Below are 20,084 nucleotides of genomic sequence, written 5' to 3'. Positions count from 1 at the left end.
CCGTCCACTTGTGTTGACCCTTTCGATAGTTGATTACCCCTTACCCCCATCTACCTACCCGAGTAGTGTGCAGTCGGCGCGCCCAAAGACCTGCATGATCATCAAATACTGTGCGCTGGCGCGTTAGAACGCCCAATTGTTTTATTGTACGCGAAGGACTTTTAGTAGATACAACCTGCTTTTACAGCATTTCCAGGGCCTACCGCAGACCACTTAGATACACAGCGACAGCATGAGTTGAAGAAGCTGGAAACAACACTCGTCGAAACTTAGCCTAACTTGCACTCTCTTCAGAATGTACAGCGCCTCGCAAAATGATCTGCTATGCGTGTTTTGCGAGCTTAGATGAGGTGTAGTCCCCTGAGTTTACACTTCGCGCCAGCAAGTCTTATGCGGCGCCTTGTCCCGGTCCCCGCTGTACCAGCTTCCGGTACGAGTACCCAGGCTCGTGGACTGGATGGCAGCGGATGATAATCACACGTCCAATCGTGAAAAGCAAGTCCCTCAAATGTCTCACATCGCAAGCATGGTCATCAAGGTAGAACGCTGTCAGCAACCTCGCATGCGTTTGCCGCAGGGCTACTACCCATCTAAACATGCCGACTACTTCACCAGGCTTTAACAATAATGCGATGGCTCAGCGTTGTAATGTCATGCACGGAGCATGTAGTGGCTATGCATTCTTCCCAAACAGGCGATGGAGAACGCGCGGATTGCATAAAGCTCTCACTTGTTGCAAACAGGATTAAACCAACAATGACGCAAAAATGACGCCCGGTCGCGACACCGCTAAAACTAGACCCTACGAAGGCTGCACGGAGCATGTAGTGGCTATGCATTCTTCCCAAACAGGCGATGGAGAACGCGCGGATTGCATAAAGCTCTCGCTTGTTGCAAACAGGATTAAACCAACAATGACGCAAAAATGACGCCCGGTCGCGACACCGCTAAAACTAGACCCTACGAAGGCTAAACAAATGACAGCATCCAACTGTTTTATTTGCAACTGAGCTAGAAAAGCTCACAGGCCTTGGGATCGGTTAAATTGGCAACGACAACAGGACGCAGACAGCTGATGGTTGAGGTGTGACAGAAGTTTCACGCCAATCTTTTGCCGAAAGCATGCCATTTAATGAACGCCACTGCACTCGTGAATATCTAACGACTTCTTACTTCGAAAACAGGTATAACAAAAACAACAACAAACATGCAGAAAGGAGCAAGCACAGTACAACAGAGATAAGAATGAACTAATGTATCCCAGTCACGACAAAAAAACTAACTTTCCGTGGACAACAGGAATGGTGGAGTCTAAACAGCACGCGGCATGGATAAGGCACGCGTCCTATTCAAAAGGCCTGTCAAAATTCACGCACCTTTCTCATCGGCGCATATGAAATCATGGCAAACCTTCGGTGACAAGGCACCAAACGTGCATAAACACATGACAGAAGATTCCTACAAAACTCCTCACCGACTAGCACAAGTGACTAATTCCACGAATGTAACGCTCGTATCGTCTGCCACAAGTGGCTGCCATTGCTGGACTTTCCCGGAGATCACGTGATCCGCCGTATATCACCTTGCTAACATTACCTTAACCTCATCGATGGGAGCCGAACACCCACCTCACCGAACTCCATTACATCTGCTGATCAACTCCCACCGGACCGCTCTGCTCACCGTTGCTCTTACAACGAACCACACTCGGCCCACCACTGCTCCTACACCAGACCACACTCGACCCACCGCTCCTCTCACAGGTCATCCAGTAGATCCTCCGCCATGTCGACGTCGGCCGGCGCAGCCTGTTCCGCCTGAACGCTGCGGTAGAACTGCTCGGCCTCTTCATCGGTGCCGGCCGGGTGGACGCTCTCGCTCACCGTGATCGGCCCGAGTCGCTGCGCCGTCACGTGCTCCCACAGCGCCGGCCGCTCGATCAGCTGAGCGCGCGCCTGTCCAACCCACGTGTTGTAGGCGAGCGGCGCGATACGGCAGCAGTGCTGACGCAGGCAGACGATAGCAGACAGCGTCTTGTCCAGCAGCATTGGCCGAAGCATCACCTCGCGCACCAAGCTCGCGATCACGCGCTGCATCTGCGCGCACAGCTCGTCGAACTGTACGTCGTCGCGGCCCAGCAGCGTCACGAAGTCGTCGACCGGGCTGACGGTGCCGATCTGTGTGACGGCCGGCGTGGCGGCGTCGGCGGCCGACGGGTCGGCGGCCGCGTCCGCCGCCTGGAACACGTCGCGGCCCGTCTCGCGCCGCTGGTGCGGTTGCGACACTTCCAGCAGCGGGAACTGCGCGGCAAGCGTGCGCAGCGCGCCACCGGCGCCGGCCGCCATCGCCGGGTCGGCCGCCAGCTGGCGCAGCACGTCCTCGGCGGGCGGTGGCAGCGGCGCTGTCGGTCGCAGCGCGCGCGCCGCTAGCACCTGGCACAGCCGTTGGAAGTGCGGGCTGACCAAGGCGCCGGGCGCGAGCCGCTCGGCGACAGGCCGCGCCGCCGGCGCCGTCAGGTCCATGGCGTCGAGCAGCTGGTCGACAGCTGCCAGCTGACCGTCGCCGAACGTCTCCGGCAGCGGCTCGAACAGCGGGCCGCGCACGTCCTCGCAGAACGGAAGTTGCACGAAAACGAGGCACTCGAAGGAGTGGTGGATGAGCGGCAGCAGAGCGCCCAGCAGCGGCATCAGGCCGGCGCGGTAGGTGCGCCGCGTGATGGCCACCATGTCTGTCTCCAGAAGGGCGTGAATGAGCGCCGAGAGCGCCGTCTCAGCCGCCGCGTCGTCGCGGCGTGCCACGATCTGGACCGTCTGGGTGCCCAGAAACTGGTACGGGTGTACGTTGGCAGCGGCCGTGAAGCCGAGCACCTGCAGCGAGCAGGGCGCGCCGCTGCTGTACTTGAGCCTCTTCTCGTCATCCGCCGAGAACGGCACCAGCGTCGTGCCGTAGCTGAAGGCGCGCAGCGTGTCCTCTACAGGGACGACGGTGCGCTCGTCGTCCTGCAGCTCGTACAGCTTACGCTGGCGCACAGCCTCTGGCTGCTCGTCCACCGTCAGCTTCTTCCAGGACGGCGGCGTTGCCTTGCGCACCTGGCTGTAGCCAGTGATGGGAATGGTGAGGTTGTCTCCGATCTGCAGTGGCGCGTTCCAGGGCGCCGCGCGCGTCGCCCGCTTCCGAAAGAAGAGCAGCTGTGGCAGCGCCTGCTCGAAGGCGTGGAAGTCGCAGTCGAGGCTGTCGATGAGCCGCGCCGCCACCGCCTCTCCGTCCAGCTGACGCTGCGTCTTGGGCTTGCCGTCGTGCCGGAGCGAGCCGGGCGGCCGGGACGGCCCAGCGCGTGGCTCGTCGCCGCCGCCGCCGGCCGCGTCGACAGGGGCCGCGTCTGAAAGCTCGACTCCGATGACGGTCAGGTCGACTTCCAGGCGGCGCAGGCCGGCCGCGATCGCGTCCAGTTGGTCGGCACACAGCGGACCAGCAAAGTCGGTCAGAAGCACCAGCCGTCGCTCGGCGTACTTGTGCACGCGCCCGGACGCCTCCAGGTGGTCCAGCGCCACCACCAGGCCGTCCAGCCAGTCGCCCTGCGCGGCCGATGCGTGCAGCTCGTCCTGCAGCAGGTGTACCAGCTGCCAGTCAGCAGGCGCCAGCCGGCGCGCCAGGCTCACGTGCTGGTACTGATCGCCGTCAGCCAGCGCATTGTCCGTGGCGTCCGAGCCGATCAACACCAGCGCCACGTGGTCTTTCGGGGCGGAGAAGAGCTTGCGCTGCACAACGCGGTCACAGCAGCGCAGCGCCGTCTCCAGGAAGGAGGGCCGGCCGTCCGGCGGCTGCACGCCGGTCGACGCGCCGACGTCCACCACCAGCACCAGAGCCTCCATCGCTGGCTGGATGGACCGCACACCTGCATGGGAGACATGTGCTGTCCTTAGCTAATGGAGTGTGCCATTGGAAAGATGGATGCAATCAGTATTCAATCTATCATTATTCTTTTCTGATGCATACCTGGGTATACAAAATTTCAGCAAATTAATCCTATGATGTCAGATATGATTTAGTCCTGAGAAAACTGTCTGGTTTTCAGCTTTCAGCCACATTTATGTTGCAAACCAAGCTTATCCCTGGCTTGCTCGGGTGTGAACCAGTGCCTTCTGATTGCAAGTCCAGGGTCCTACCACTGAGATAACTGGTTAGGACCATTCCTGGTGTGCCAGGTATGGGTTGGGGTGCACCTCATAATCTACCCAGATGCCATGAAATGCACACCAAGGAATGCACCATGTTCACGCATATATGCACCACAGATCCAGGTAGGGTATGCTGAAATACAAGTCATCAGGCACCCTGAGGTAACACAAAACCAGACCTAAAAAGCAGGTGGGGTTTTGCTAACCTTATTAGCATGTAAAGGGTGTCAACGAATTTGGAGAACTTGTACCTAACTTAAGGTGCCATTCACAAACCATGGTATGAAGCATTTAAAAAATCTGCTCTGAGAGTCATAGCAGCACCTCAAACCTGGGTTGACAGCATCCTGAGCCTAGTAAAGCCTAGTAAAGCCATGCTTCTAGAGGAAACTTCTTGATATCTAGACATGGACCATATGATCATTCCCAGAGTACTGAGCTGGCAAACAATGTCTAAATTAGTTCTGGATGCATGCATCTACATGCCATGGTGTTTTGGCACCATGCACAAACACAACTCCTTAGAGATTAATGTGATACCATATGTGGACTGGACTGCATAAGAAAACTGACTGTGGCATATCTTGGAAATCAGGTGCATTAAATATGACCAGTCCAGATGGATGAAGGCAGACTGGATTCTGTTTGAAAAACCAGCCTAAAAACATACTGTAAAGGCATGCTTTTTTTGCGCATCTTCATTAACCCAAAATTGGCAGAAAGATACTGCAAAACAACTTATTTGGCTTTTCTGGATTAATGAAAAATTGAGACTTAATAAAAGGTGAAAATTAAGGAAATAGGAATTGTAAAAATCACACAAGCTTTTACTGAAGCCAGACAACTGAGGCAGTGTGGGAAAAACCTCCATTTTCTGGTGGATGTAGCACCACAAAATGTTGTACTCCAGGATCTTGAATGGCAAGAATGACAATTTTTGTACTCCAGACAAACACTGCAGTCCACCCCACAAAGCAAAGGTGCCATTGCAAATGTATGAGCTTAGGACCTGGGTATAAGTACCAAGGCAGACAGTTTTGCTTTGTTGATAGCCAAGAGGGTGCATGAACTTGGCTTTCATAAAGTGGGATATAACTTTTAATTGGCTTCCAGGGACCAAACACATGTAGCACCAACAAATGAAGACAAGCATATGCAATCCTGCAGGAGCTGGCCAATCCAGGGAGCTCATGTTAATGTCCTTCATCATTGTATTACATGGGTTAGATGCACTTGCACAAGCCTATACAACTCTTGAAGGGCAATGACAACTCATGCAAGCTACTTGTGTCAAAATGAAAAACTGAAATGTGCTTGTTTTAAGTACACACTGCTGCCACATACCTTACATATCATTACCTGTGGGGAAAATATATGACACACCTGAGTAAGTAAGGCTGCAAACTTCACTATGTAAACACTTACCGATGCCTTTTCAAGAAACGGACAAACATATCATGGCGCCGGCTCCCACCACACGACGAACCCATCCCCTCTGTACCCAAAACTTATGGCAGCCCAGCATCCTGCAGCTGATGAGTGAATTTCCGGGCAGTGAAGGTCCACGTCACAACAAACAGATACCTACAACAATATTTGTTTGAACAGAAAACCACTAGCTCATAACATCACCAAAATCACTGATGGGTCATCTATTTCAACTAGATCATTAGAAGACTGGCAGAGCAAGAAGTCCAGAATGCTCTTATGTCATACTATGCTCTAAAGTTACCTCATACTTAGAAAGCATGTTAGCAATTCTACCAAAGGACATGCATGGTGTGAACAAATTGGTGGGAAAATTCCAAAATATTGCTGCATTGAACATCCTTTTCAAGGTGCTCGTTTCATTCCCGCTCCTGCCATACCAGCTGCCAATCACCACCCAACTTGCAACTGAATTGAAAATCATAGCATTTAAGCACACCATATGTCAGAACTTTTAAGATAGAATCATAAAATTACATGGCATCCCAATACCATGTTTGTCGGTGGCACTTTTGGTGGTGAGGTCTGCTTAAGGGTTCATCAGAATGTCATCAGAAATTATGTTCCCAAAATGTTTTTTTTTGGCATGCAGCATGTTGAAACTTATCATTACTATTGTAAAAATGACAGTAAGTGAACCACTTTTTAAGAAATCAGCAAATGCCCATCATTGAACATTCTAGGACATCTTACTTATTAAACAACAGTATCACGTCTCTGGGATCAACCAGTACCTGTACTTGTAAAATAGAGATGGTCAATAACTGGAGGGAAAAGAGCATCACCTGGTTGCCCTCCTCACAATGGAGCCTATGGGGAGACCTCAGGAGAACAAGGCAGAGTACAAGCTGGAGAACAGCAAGTTTTTGGCCAAGTTAGCCAAATTTTATTGAAAAGCTGACATGTTTTGGTATTGCCCAGGCATAGGTCTTCCTCAGAGGGTGTTGAAATGTCATGATGTGCCTCAGAATGAGAAATATCTACCAATTTGTAGAACAAGTACTGCATTGTCTCAGCATTGTCTTGCACCCCCCAAAGATAAAATAAATTTGTAGGTGGCAAATTACAACTTTAAATGCACTGCTGTAAGCCTTTATGATTTTAATACCACAAACTTAACAATTTGTGTAGGTGTGACCAGATACATGGCTTTTCTTAGACTATTCATCACAGCCTGTCATTTCAGGAACAACCTGTGCTACTTGTAGTTGGTTGGCCCATTGACCAGTGCTAGAATGCCATCACAATTTCTGGGAATGCACCAGAACTCCTGTGTGTGGTTTGGTTCTTTGTATTGCTGTGGTGGGCATGTGGAGGGCAGAGCACAAATGTAGCTGCTTCAGACTATGTGCATTGTGATTGTGAGTTCAACTATTCAATGAGTCAAAGTGGAATTGGTTATCTTCAATTTTCACACAGCATGCATTCACACTTCAAAAGTTGCTTGGGATTTAATTTGGGACTGTTATTAAGTCATTTCAAAAAAGGTAAATAAATGTCTGGGAGCTGGTCTATGAAAGTTTACCACTGCAGGCCTGTGCAAAATCACCTTGCTATAACTTGCTCCACCTACAGCATGGTGGGTAGGTAGCTAGGTATCAAGGTATCTACATACAACATCAATGCCAGGTTTGGGTTTCGAGTGTGGGATCAGGTATAAGGACAGCACCTGAAACTTGTGTGTTTCTTGGTGTTTTTAACCCCAAGACATCTTGTTCTCCACAAATATACATTGGGAAGAATGCAAAAATTGTTCTCTGTGAGCGACGTCAGATGGAGGCAAGCTGTTCCTGCAACTTCGACAGCATCGCGCGCCAAACTCACGACTGAACGAGGGAAACTGCTTGCGGGTTACATCCGAATCTCTCCACCATATCACATATTGTTTTCTTGCAATGCATTCAGTGCCCACGTCTGTTTCTGCTCACCAGCACATGTTCAACTCACCTACCGCCTAACAGCACCAACGTGCCCACACACCGGGCCCAAGCCCGCACCCAAAACAACAGCGCCTCTTGACGAACCAGGGAGAGCCGCAGAGAATATCTCGCACACGGCACAATTTAACGCTTCTGGATTGCACGTAGGCATTATTGTAACACAAGAAAAAACCAGCCTACCAGCCTTGCTTGAGCCTACTACAGATTTCATTGCATTCTTGTTACGTGGCCTCGTACATTTCTATGGGTCTTGATGCGCAGTAATGTTGTGATCACGCAGTAATGGGATTACGCGTAGCAATGACGCCGGGGTCGCGGTTGCTGCGTGTTTGCGGCGCTCGGATGTTCGCTGTCGTAGTTATTTAAGTTCCAAGGTAAAAGTTTAGATTACCTGTTTTACGATTAATTGCGATGTGGTCTGCCTTAAAAACGATTATTGATGTACTTTTAGCGCTCTTTTTTAACATCAGGTGGCAGTGTATACCCTGACCAATGCCCCAGATGGTCTTATTTATGTTGTTGCTTGCAGACTTTGTATAAGTGACATTTGGGGGAATGGGCAGGGGAGCTTCTATCAGTTTATTGGACTGGCACCTTTAGATATCATATCACCTTTCATCACCCCATATCTTAAAAAAAGAGCAAAGCATGAATAGGAGAACACTATTAGCAACTAGAGTTTAAGAGAAGCAGCCAATTTCTAATGGTCTGTGGCAATCACTGAGACCAGCTTGAGCATGGCATTTACTGTCATTTGCTGCCAAAGAATTCATTTAGTGCCAGCTGTGAATGTAGTGCAAATGCACTTGGGTTATTTCATTCTCACTACAAGTCATAGTTTTAATATTTTTGTTGTCCCCCAAAACAGCCAAAAGAGCCAAAAGAGCCAAAAACAAAAAAGAGCCAAAACCAAATTTGAGATACTGTATAAGGATGACCTGTTTTCAGCCTGTGGCTATAATTACTGTGACCTGACAGGTGGCAATACTGCCATGGTTCTTGCTGTTTGGCATAAGGTCCTGCAGTGACACTATTAAAATTTTCCCTGCATAGGATCATAGGGGACTTAAAGAAGAGGAGTGGGATAATAGGAGGTGCAGGAAGAGAGGAGCAGAAGTGAAGGAGAAGTGGAAGGAGAAGAGTGACAGAAAGTGCAGGGGAGGAGCTGAAAGGGGAGGAGAAGAGCAGAAAGAAAAGGATAGGAAGAGGAACACTTTTGGTATGTTTATATTAATTATGTAAGGCCCCAAGGACTGCATATTACTGATGTCACATACATGAGGCTTTCATAGTAAGCTGCAGCTGCCTAAGAGTCATTGAAAAACCAGGGTGTCATGCAAAGTGGTTGTTCACGATTCAGTTTGTCAGTAAACAGAGGATGCACCTGATTTATCATTCTGATATTGTTTAAGTGTGCATATAGATGGGTAATTATATGTAAACAAGCTTTGTATGATGCACTTGTGAATGCATCTGTATGAAATTTTGCTGTTAATCTCTCTAACTGCATTTCTTATTAACAGGTACCCTTAATCATTCTCCATTACAGTATGAGTTATGGGTTATGTAGATGTAGGTACTGGCTATTATGAAATATGATGCTCAGTATGCTGAGGTTGCAACTCTTGATGTCTCATAGCTAATTTTGGATATGTATTGTGGTACTGTTGAAGGTGGCACCCTTGTAATGTTTTGCATACTGGTGGTTTCAGACCTTTTTGGACACCAGGTGATACCTGGAGCTGCAGCATGCCTGTAAGTATGTGTTTTGGCTATGGAAGTTATAAGGGTGACGACTGCTGTTTGGGTCTAGGCTTAGGTACAAGTATGGAACATTGTATCCCTAAACATTTGTACCTCCAAGCTGAGGACTTGCAGCCATTGAAGAGAGAGAGTGAGAGTGAGAGTGAGAGAGTGAGAGTGAGAGAGTGAGAGTGAGAGAGTGAGAGTGAGAGAGTGAGAGAGTGAGAGAGTGAGAGTGAGAGAGTGAGAGTGAGAGAGTGAGAGTGAGAGAGTGAGAGTGAGAGAGTGAGAGTGAGAGAGTGAGAGTGAGAGAGTGAGAGAGTGAGAGTGAGAGAGTAGAGTGAGAGAGTGAAGAGTGAAGAGTGAGAGAGTGAGAGAGTGAGAGAGTGAGAGAGTGAGAGAGTGAGAGAGTGAGAGAGAGAGAGAGAGAGAGAGAGAGAGAGAGAGAGAGAGAGAGAGAGAGAGAGAGAGAGAGAAGGGGAGGAGGGGAGGAGGAGGGGGAGGGGGGGGGGGAGGGGGAGGGGAGGGGGAAGGAAGGGGAGGGGGAGGGGGAGGGGGAGGGGGTAGGAGAGAGAGAGAGAGAGAGTGATGAGAGAGAGAGAGAGTGAGATGGAGGAGAGAGATGAGAGAGAGAGATAATATATATATATTATATATATATATATATATATATATATATATATATATATATACGCATTGTGTGTGCGTGTGTGCCATGTGTTTTTATCAAGTGCGGGCTGTTCTATGCTGGTCTTTCCAAAAATTGGTAGTCATGTTTTGGTGTAACTCTTGATATGCTGCTTGGAAGGTATTTAAAGAAACTTGATCTGAGGTAATATAATAAGAATGCATCCAGGGGGGATCATTCAGATGGTAAGAGCCTTCAAAAAGATAAGGCATTTCATTATTTTGTCCATGGTGGTTAGTGAGGACTCACCCTTGTGACTTCCCCCTTGCAGGAAACATTGTCGTATCATCGCTTGTGAGTATGAAGCATGGTGCATTGTGTTTTCTGCACACTGCTTGTAAAGGTTTAATTTGCAGTCATGCTCTTGGGGGTGGCGTTGTTACCCTTCCAGCAGGTGAATGGTGCTCCAGGCAACACATTATGATATCATTCATTTTTCCATAACCTCCGTCCTTGCATTGGTGGCTTGTGGCGCTCTTGCATTTTGTGGCTTGCGGTGCTGGTCCCTGCTTGCAGGTCATGCTTTATCTTGAAAAACGTGGGCTTGAGCCAGCTCCAGGGAAGAAGCCTCAGCCTCTAATGACGGTCGTAGGCCTGGTGCATGTCAACTGACTTTGTACCCATCTGTGGTCTTCATACGGTTATTGAGTGGTATTTTATGGGATCGGCTAAACTACTCTCCCTTGGAATGGGCTGGCTGCGTGGCTCAATCCAGATGCGTGTCAAGGTGACCACTAGGCAGGTTTAAGTCAACTTCTCCTGCAATAGGTATTTATAACCTTGTCGTATCAACCAGTAGGGAAGCATCTGAGTGGCTTCCGTATTTGACAGATCTTTGGCACTTTAATTCAGGGTGTTCATGTGATCCCGATTATTCCGGTTGCCGTGCTCACCAATAACTCCTAGAATCTTATGAGATATGACCACTCAAGGCCACCAAAAACTGTAGCTAGGCTGCTGGCGCCATTTAGTATACATTTAGAACAACAAAGGGGAGGAAAGTCTCCGAATACTGAAAGGAACTAGCGGTTTGGGCTCTGTCTGGGCATACAGTCGTCTTTTCAGGCTACTGATTGTAATATATTTTGTTTTGTCTTTGGCAGGGCAGCGCTAGAAAGGACTTATTCTTGTATAAGAAGAAAAAAAACGTACGAAAGAATTCGATTCGCGACAGTATCGCATCGGGCAGGTCAAATTACATGTCATATTTGCAACCAGGCCATTGCATGTGCAAGAAATTTGCCACGACACACAGGAAACATGAAGCAGAGTTTCAAGCTGCCCAGCGATTGAACCCTAAAGGTGTGTCAGGTTACCTGATTGAAAAGGCAAACGATTACCGGAGGAAACGAAACGCTCTAGGAAAGGAACACGGCGCTTCGTATGTAGGACCGGGTGCCCCAAACAGGGAACCAAATTTTCCAGATTATGAGCTCAATGTTGCGGACATCGAATATGACATTCCAGATAACGCACCCATCATTGCTCTGAAAGACGTATGCGATGTCCCAGAAATTGAAGCTGATGTTGGTGCGATTCCTGATCCTGGTTTGTCGTCACATGATGTTGCAGATCAGACCATACCTTTACGTTCAGAATCGTCCCCGATACATTGTGCTCCACATGCACATGCTCCGTCTTCGGCCCCAGCGACACCACCGTCACTTCCAACGGGATCTGTGGACGGATGGTTGGGTACGGTGGGTGTGAAGGAGATATTGAAAAAAATTGAGTACGTTGTCTGCAGACGTGAGGGATCTTGCGACACAGATCAACTTCAACAGCGACTTGCGGAAAGAGGTCACTGAGCTCCAAGGTCACGTTTATGCTGAGGCGTCAGCAGCAGATCAGCGCGCTATGACCGAAAGGCATCTTTGGCTCCTTCGAAAAGAAACTACCGCAGGCTCATTTGGTTTCTTTGCTACGTGTACGCATAACAGACATCGTGGTTGGCATGAAAGGAGCTAGCAAAGCCCTTCATTGGGTTGACACTGGTGTGTCACTTAAAAGGAGAATGTTTCTCGTGAAACGGCATGCTCGAACGGTAGCGCACAGGGCATGTGAGGAGGCCGTGAAAAATCGGCAAGCGACCAGGGACCAATTTACCAAGACGAAGGAGCCCGACGAGCAGCTGACAACTGACACTGCTTATTTTATATCACAGTGTAATCAAGGATTATGCGGATTTTCAGTCCATGATGAATGACATGATGCCAATCCTTATAAGCACGAAGGAGTTCGGTGAAATACACAGGAGCATTGACAAGACAACTGCTGCTGCTGGCGTTGATACATTTTATGCCGTGCACAAAGACTCCCCGCGCCGTTATCTGAAGTCAGCTAATCCTGCTTCTGGAAGGAGACGTCATTTCCATATTAGTGTCGACAAAATTACTGTGTGCAGGGTATCCCGTCAGGTCGTAATATTCGATTTATTGACGTCGACGACACTCCGGTCGTAATCAATCCGTCCGTGGATGTTTTTCGAAAGAGGAACGGAGGATGCGCCCCAAGAAAATTTAACGCATGGATCGGACGCTATTGGATGTCTCGAGCACATTGCAGATGTTCTCACTAAGTCTGTCCTCGACTTGCTGTCACAGGATGTGGGTATAATGTGTTTGACTATAAGTTCAGATAAAGAGGCGGTGCATGCTGGACCAGACGCAGGTGTGGCTGCCAGGTGGCGCGTAATGTTCGGCGATGAAGCCTTTATTCACCTGGTGGACAGGGCTTACAAGGTGGAAAAGTGGTTCGACAGTACGTTCAGATTAAACGAGTTCTCATGGGCGTAGAAATTTCTACAGAGATCTGGATGCCATTGTTCATACGATTGACCGGTCATCCAAAATGCTACGTCTTGCGAGACGCATCGATGGTGCGTTTCGGACCCCGCAGAGAACCGTAGAAACCAAACCAGATTTGTCGAGTACAGCGTGAAATCTATTGAGTCAGTGACGAACCAGTTCGGGCAGGTGGTGATGACGATCGAGAACGACCCTTCCCGACGCGGCAATGATCCAGACAAGCTCAGTGCCCTAACTGCTCCGTGCGACATCGATTTCATTCCCAGTGCGTTAGTGTTGACATTCATTCTGGAGATCGCCAGAAAGATGAGCAAGATTGGCCAAAAGGCGAATTATTCATTGTGGGACGACCGCAAGGCGATTGCGGAATGTCGTGTAAGTCACCTGCAGGCGAAAGATAATCGCAATGCGAATCCGCTGCTGCGTGAGCACGGACCAGATTTTTGTACTGGAAAATTGAAGGGGTTCCATTTTGAGCAAGTGGCGATGCTAGCCAGATCTCGTCGACACATAACTCGTTGCCATCGTTGGAGGAGCAGTTGCGATGTTATATGCAACCTGCTCTTCTGCAAACAGCAGACATCGCTTTGTTATCAGGTACCAGTAAAGTTGCGGTGGCACATATGGGTTTAAATTTTACAATTCGCTGATCCGTAGTTTCTTAGTACTCGCGTATCCGTGGTATCCATCACCGTATGACCTTAACGTCATCCTGTCATCCGAGCTTACTCGTCGAGCGTCAGTCATCATGTCAGTTTGTGACCGGAAGTCATAAAAGGTATCCTTTTTCCGCTGGATTTGGTATGATTTACGGTAGAAAACAAACATCAATCGCATTTAAACAGAAATATTCCATATCATGAGCGAAAACAGAGTGGAACGAAACACTGCGTAACGGGAAGCACAATGTTACAACAAGCAGCAGACATGTGGCAGGCATGACAGAAAACTGGAATCGCTAAGACATCTGCGCCATTTGGAGTAATTGTAATGGCAACACTGGGGTTCCCGTTGGGTGTTTGCTTTGTCATTGTCATTGGTAGTTTAACGTATTCAATGGATTGAAATTCGGTCCGCCTGGAACAAGTGTCACATGGTCCCCAACCTAGTAGTTGCTTCCTACTTGCTATTTTCGTTGCGTTTTCTGTCGCAACGCTGTAGCTAAGCCCCACCGTGTCCAATGTTATGAAGAGCTTTCTAGCCTCCAATGGGGCGCTGAATCCGTCGACGACGACGCTGCATGCTTGGTGGTTTTGATTAAAGGAAGCTTCCCACCTTTTTTTACTTTTCACTTATGGTGACATCAGACGCGTACGATTTGATAATAAATACCAGGTTTTCTCGAAATACTTCTGAAAAGCTGAGAAGTTCTGTTTGAAACAGCCGACCCTGCGGGAGAGATAACATTTTGACGCCCTACATAGGGTTCATAGCATAATCTGAAGTCTGAGATAATGCAATTTGATATGCTTATGATGTCTTGGTGGTGTTGCAGTGACGCTACGCGGTGCTGTTACTAGACGTAACTTGTCCTGAGGTTCTCCAGAGTATGTTTTTGAAAGATGCCTTCGAGCTGGAACGCTCCATTTTATCTTGATCACAATGATGCATATTTTCCAGGGAGGAGAGCGGCGTTGGCGACCTGACGCTCCCCCAGGCTCCAGTCGCTCCCGCTCACCGCACCGATGGGGCGGTAGGAGGCGGGACAGAGGGCTGGGCAGGGGAAGTGGTGCCTCGCATGGGAGCCGCCGAACATCACATGTGGTGTCGTTTGACCACCGGATATTGATGTTCGGGGACTCCCATGTGAGGAGTCAAAATTTTAATCGTGGGAGGGATTTACGAACTCGGTGGGGGTCATTTTCAATCGGCATAAAAGCCTTCGAAGGTTCTGGCAGTGTGAGAGGGGACCGCACCGGCATGCTGGCCGACGAGTGGTTTGAAATGCGGGAGGCGGCGGCAGACCTAAGGGTGTTGAACCCAGGGTTTGTGCTGATATCAATTGGGGGAAACGCCCTGGTTGAAAAAGAGGATGCCGCCTCCCGCCGCCGCCGCCAGCAGACCGGTGCGGCCCCGCCTCCTGCAGCCGCGCTGCCAAATGTCGCCGAGAAAACAGCGCATTTGGCCGCGCAGTTGCAGGCCTTTGTTGAATTTCTCCTCGGACGGCTGCGGAATGTGGTCCCCATTGTTCTGGGGCCCTTTCCGCCGCAGTCCGGAGATGACTCGGCCATTGCCGCTTTCCGCGGCCTTGCGGAGGCCTTCCGCGAGGCCGCGAAGAGCAGCAGTGCGCTGTACATTGACACCGAGCGCGCGCTCAGGCGCGCTCTTAAAATGCCCCACGAAGCGGACACTGCGGGGTTTGTAATCCCCGTGGGGTGGGTAGCCGGTAACGTGGCCGGCAAGCCACCCCCCGTGGATGGCACTGCCCCGAGGCTCCCTGCGGAGGTGTACGGAGACGACGGGTTGCACCTAGCCCAGTCGGCTTACGTGCACCTCGGCAGAGAGCTGACCCGTGTCGTGGAGGCCAGCGTCAGATGGGCTGTGGAGGAGGAGGTGATGTAGGCTTTTAGAGTGCTTGAATGTATGTGTATCCGGGTTAGGTGTGATAGGGGTGTGAGTAGCTGAGTGGGTGTCCCGACTTATGTTTTAGATGTTTTGTGATTGATTGATGTGTGTTAAGTGATTGGGTGCGTGGGATGTGTGACCCAAAGAATAAATATACAGAATGACGTTTTTTAGATGCATTTGGTTTTCGTATTTGGAAGTGCCGTTTTCCCGTGGTAAGAGGTGGAGGAAGATTGGTGAAGTTCGACAGCAGTGCATCGGCGTTACACAGCCCACAGCGATAATAAACCCCGTTCTCTGAAATATCGCGTCGACAGCGAACCGCATACCTCTAAAGTGGGTAACCCGACATTGTTTAAAAAAAAAAACGCCAGTTCGTACACATGTTAACAACTAGCTTGGTGGTGTGCGTGTGTCTGTGTGTCCGGATTTATTGGCGAGGCGCACAGCGCAAACGGTTGCACTGATTGCGGTGGTATTTGTGCACGCTACGAGTGCAACCTTCGTGGCATTCGACGACACTTTCACGCCGTTCCGGCGTAGATGACGGCCGTGGCGTATGTGATAAGGGAGCACTTTCGCGGGTTTCGTAACGATGAAACCTAACGTAGATGGGGAGAAAGACAAGGCAAGATCTGAGGATTGAAAAACGTCACTGTCAGCTCGAGCTGGAACGAGCTGAACGGTCCCGTTTTCGGCCGCTCGTTATGCGCTAGACACAGAGCTGTAGAGGCATTTAAATTGTACATTCCACCAATTTTTCGTACGGCAATACTTAATACGTTGTAATGCACCCCATGGCAACGAGTGGTGCATCAACCTGACGCGCTCCATGAACATCACGGCCCGGGACCACTACACGCTTCACTTGCGGTACGGAGTGGTGCACTTAAATCTTATACACGGCTCTTCCGGTGGTTTTTGATAACTTTTCACCGCAGACTGTGTTGTGGCCGTAACGGGCTGTGCTGGCACCGGACTGACTGTTACTGTTACTGTTGTTACACCGGACACTGACTGGACTGTTAAAAGAGCTACCTGCCACTGCAACAGTCCAAATTCATGACGGTCTTGTGCGGTGATGTCAGTCACTACTCCAGTTATGCATGTTTTGTATATGTTACCATGGTGGCCAGTGCGCCGTGTTCAGGAGGAGCAGCTGGCGCCTGTACCTGCCGCTTTGCCATCGGGTATGGTCCTGTTCCCGAAGACTCCCGTACTCCCGACGTGCGTCATGTGGCGGCGCTCGCTGCCGGAGTTGGTGGAACCGACGTAACTGTGCCATGCTGATCACCTCCGCGCGAGAAACACGTGATTCCTGCCGTCAATGCTGCCGGTTGCTGTACTCGATGGCTTTGTTCTGTCTAGCAGCGCACCGGACCGGTGCGTTGATATGTCGGTACCGACATGTCAGGCGAGCTGTCCGCGTGGTGTGAACATGATAGAGCTTGCCCGCTACGTCGTTTTTTTGTAGTGTCATGATAGGAACAGTCACGATGTTAGAATACAACTAAATGCAAGCGATTTTTTGCTCAAGGCCCCAGAGAATTAGCATCATCTGGAGATGGTGTCATTTTTTGCTGACTTCCATACAAGTAAATCAGTGGCTATGTACATTTACCATTTGTCCGCTTATATGAGAAGTTGATCATTCGTTAATGTTCAATGGGCAGCATTGAGATGAAATGAAATAAACTTGCGAAGACATCAATGTGAGGCAATCAAGTCATGTCAAAATGAGTGGATGTGTTGCTGGCCTCTTCACTTCTCACTTCATATCCAATTGCATGCGTAGTTACGCTCCATACGATCCGTGTGCTCCAGATGGTACATCTCAACTGGAGCAAAGGTCGATGCAGATTCACCGGCACGTGCCGCATTTTGGTAGGAAAGGTTTTACATTTTGCAACCCTAGAACGTCGGCTACATGTAAACGAAATGGCGTGCCATGTTCACTTAGCCCTCCCTCGCCCCAAGTTAGTACATCGCACGCAATGCACCGGTTGTCGGGCGCAATTTCGCAACACCATTTGAGGATGGGACAGATAAATATCAAAACTTCGGATATGCACGAAATCTTATTGTTCCTTTATGGTTTTGCCCAGTTTTCCCCGCGAAGATCGGCGGGTGAAGGGACTACCTCCCATACAAGCCTCGAGCCCCTTGGAGTTGGGGATGAAGGGTAGGAAATAAGGCCCACTCCTGCCTGATGAGCTACCAAGGATAGCTATGACACTATGGCAAGGATGATGTTTTGCTGATACCTGTAGTGATGCAAAACTTTTTCATCGGCGTAGGTACACCGGCTGGCTTGCAAGCTTAGTATGTCAGTATTTCGTGTCAAACTGCCTGTCACGTACACCAGCGCTGACCTGAATTTAAAACACAGTTCCATATGCTCGAGCCGTTCTTTATGCAATGAATCTCAACAGTCTCATAACTTGAAAAGAACAAGGTAGATAACTCGTGCGTGAAGCACGGTGCTGGTCAAAAGCCACAGCGTGCGAAAACATCATTTTTATTTAGACACAAGATTGGGGACGTCGCCCATCGAGGAATACTTGCATAGTGTCAATTCGAAAAGCCCCAGGAAAATTAGCCAGCTGACGCTGGATAACTAACCGTGTCTAGAAGAACCCTGTAAATTTTGCCGAGGCGCGGCGTGCGGAGAGCGGTGTCTGCTCCACTCAATGCGATTCATTGGCATTGACCGGTGTACTGTTGTGCCATACATTCACTGAAGGGCGCACCATTCTTTATTTACCCCAGCTTGCTCAGGGTGTACAATATTGGTAGGTGAGTCACGCGCAGACTCCGCGTATATAGGCGAGCTGATAGCACTACGGGGATATGGGTGGGATCAGCGTAGCGCCCTCACTCACAAGAAGTGCTTTGTTCCACTGAAATGCAAAATTGCATGCTGACAACTTTTTTTGCCAGAAAAACACTGGGAAAATGTTGGCCCATTAAAGGCAGTGTGTAATATACTCTAAACAAGGCCCATTGTGTAGACACCATTCCATATCAGACAGACCTATGGCTGTGGGCAAGTTCGTACTCCAACCCCGAAAATTTTTGTGCTCCGCCAGCAGAAACAAAACAACTAAATTTCCCATGGTGTAGAACTCATGGTGCAAAGAACAAATATTTGTCTTCAAAAGAACATACTGGTGGTATCACCAAAGCATGCCTCTCACACATATATCAAAAGTGCAAAACTTTGTGGTAAGTGATGTCTTCTGAAAGAATCCCCAAAATGTGTCATGCTGTGAGAAATGACTCCACATGGATGTTCTCCTAGCTTTACACTTTGCCAATGAGAATATAACACCATAAAGCACTTAGATTGCCTGCGACAACTTCCCATTCTTGTATATTGACACACATTTAAAGAAATGACACCAGATGACAGAGTACATGCATTGTTTGTAAAGCATACTATCAATTGTTCAACTGTTTAATTGATGATACAAAGTTCAGGACCAATGTCTGACCCCTAACTTTCATGTGAACTTCCCCCAAATATATTGGTTTTCGGCGACACAACCGTCGGACCCCGCGATTGCCCGCTACCCACCGCTATGGGCCACGGCGACGTCGGAGGTTGTCCCCATCGCAGTCAGGCGTCGGGTCAGTCTGCCCTGAATGGTCTTATTTCGCCCAACGACTACTTACGATTCAGGGCCTCGCCCAAGACTACGTGCCCAGGCCAAGTTTTCCGTTCACCAAGAATCCCGAAAGTTCACCGGCCTCCTCCCTCGCCGTGGACACGCGCCGCCAATCTCGCAAGTCAGAGCTTGAATCCCGTAGAGCCACGTTCTGCCAATGCTTGTGCAGCGAGGATACTGGCGGCAGCCAAAGTCGTAGCTGTTGCGTCAGTTTTGTCGCTGCACCGCCTCCACTGACTTAACCCTGACATCTAGGAGTGGGGCAGCCAAACTTTAGTGTCATTGGGGTGGAGCGTGCTTCCACTCCACCGCTCCATCGCTGCATAGTATAGATGGCACGACACTCGCACTCGTCAAACGCTGCATGCCAAAATTCTTTTAAAAGGGCCCTGAGGCTGGGGCTACCCGTATTAGTCTCACGGCTTCTCATTTTCTCGGAGAATCCTTAAAGTTGGCTTCGATAAACACTTGATACCTGCTAATGGGCCGGGGTCTGGAACCTATTGTTATGCAATTACACGATAGAGAAGTGCGTAATTAGTATTACACGACTGAAGTGTGCTGTATGTGTTATTTGCTTAATTTATTAGCAGACTACCGTATTTTGCGACTTTTGACAATGTAATTCAGAAAAGTACCCTGAACAGCAGCATTTTGCTCCTATCTTGCTTGAAGCAGTTTCGGAGGGAGGAATAGTGGACGAATCGGCAACCTTTTTGCACTTTTGCTTTATAAATTAGTGTCGCCATTTTGTTCTCGAAATTCATTGGTCATAGACACGGTTGGAAAATACTGAAGATGCTTATTGTGATGACGTTTCTGAAGGTTAGGTTTGCTAAGGTTTCGTGTGGCAAAATACTACTTTAAGTTATTCTGACGAAAGTTGCTGTGACTACCACACCTACCGTACCGCATTTTCCATCTGTGATCATGAGAAGAAAGAATAACACTTACATCACACAATGATCTCACGCATCCATGATTATGACCTTTTTTACCGAGTATGC

General features: G+C 49.2%; 1 protein-coding gene across 1 annotated transcript; it reads right to left on the bottom strand.

Moving 5' to 3' along the window:
• Positions 1-1,757: 1,757 nt before the first annotated feature.
• Ku80 (X-ray repair cross-complementing protein 5 Ku80) lies at positions 1,758-19,207 on the bottom strand. Its single transcript, XM_037233619.1, has 5 exons — positions 19,085-19,207; positions 11,622-11,714; positions 2,463-3,895; positions 1,965-2,177; positions 1,758-1,901 (listed from the first exon to the last, which is right to left on the bottom strand). The coding sequence occupies exons 3-5, from the start codon at positions 3,870-3,872 to the stop codon at positions 1,758-1,760; spliced, it is 1,767 nt and encodes a 588-aa protein (XP_037089514.1). The 5' UTR covers positions 3,873-3,895; positions 11,622-11,714; positions 19,085-19,207.
• Positions 19,208-20,084: the final 877 nt, after the last annotated feature.

Source organism: Pollicipes pollicipes, unplaced genomic scaffold (assembly GCF_011947565.3).
Source record: "Pollicipes pollicipes isolate AB1234 unplaced genomic scaffold, Ppol_2.1 Scaffold_7231;HRSCAF=8579_pilon_pilon_pilon, whole genome shotgun sequence".
NCBI classification, from domain to species: Eukaryota; Metazoa; Arthropoda; class Thecostraca; order Pollicipedomorpha; family Pollicipedidae; genus Pollicipes; species Pollicipes pollicipes.
This window is presented reverse-complemented; position numbering and strand designations above follow the sequence as displayed.

Coding starts and splice junctions, on each gene's coding strand:
- Ku80 (XM_037233619.1), bottom strand. CDS start 3,872: ATGGAGGCTCTGGTGCTGGTGGTGGACGTCGGCGCGTCGACCGGCGTG. Junction 2,178..2,462: donor GGCTCGCGCCCGGCGCCTTG/GTCAGCCCGCAC, acceptor GCCGTCACACAG/ATCGGCACCGTCAGCCCGGT. Junction 1,902..1,964: donor CGCTCGCCTACAACACGTGG/GTTGGACAGGCG, acceptor GTGACGGCGCAG/CGACTCGGGCCGATCACGGT.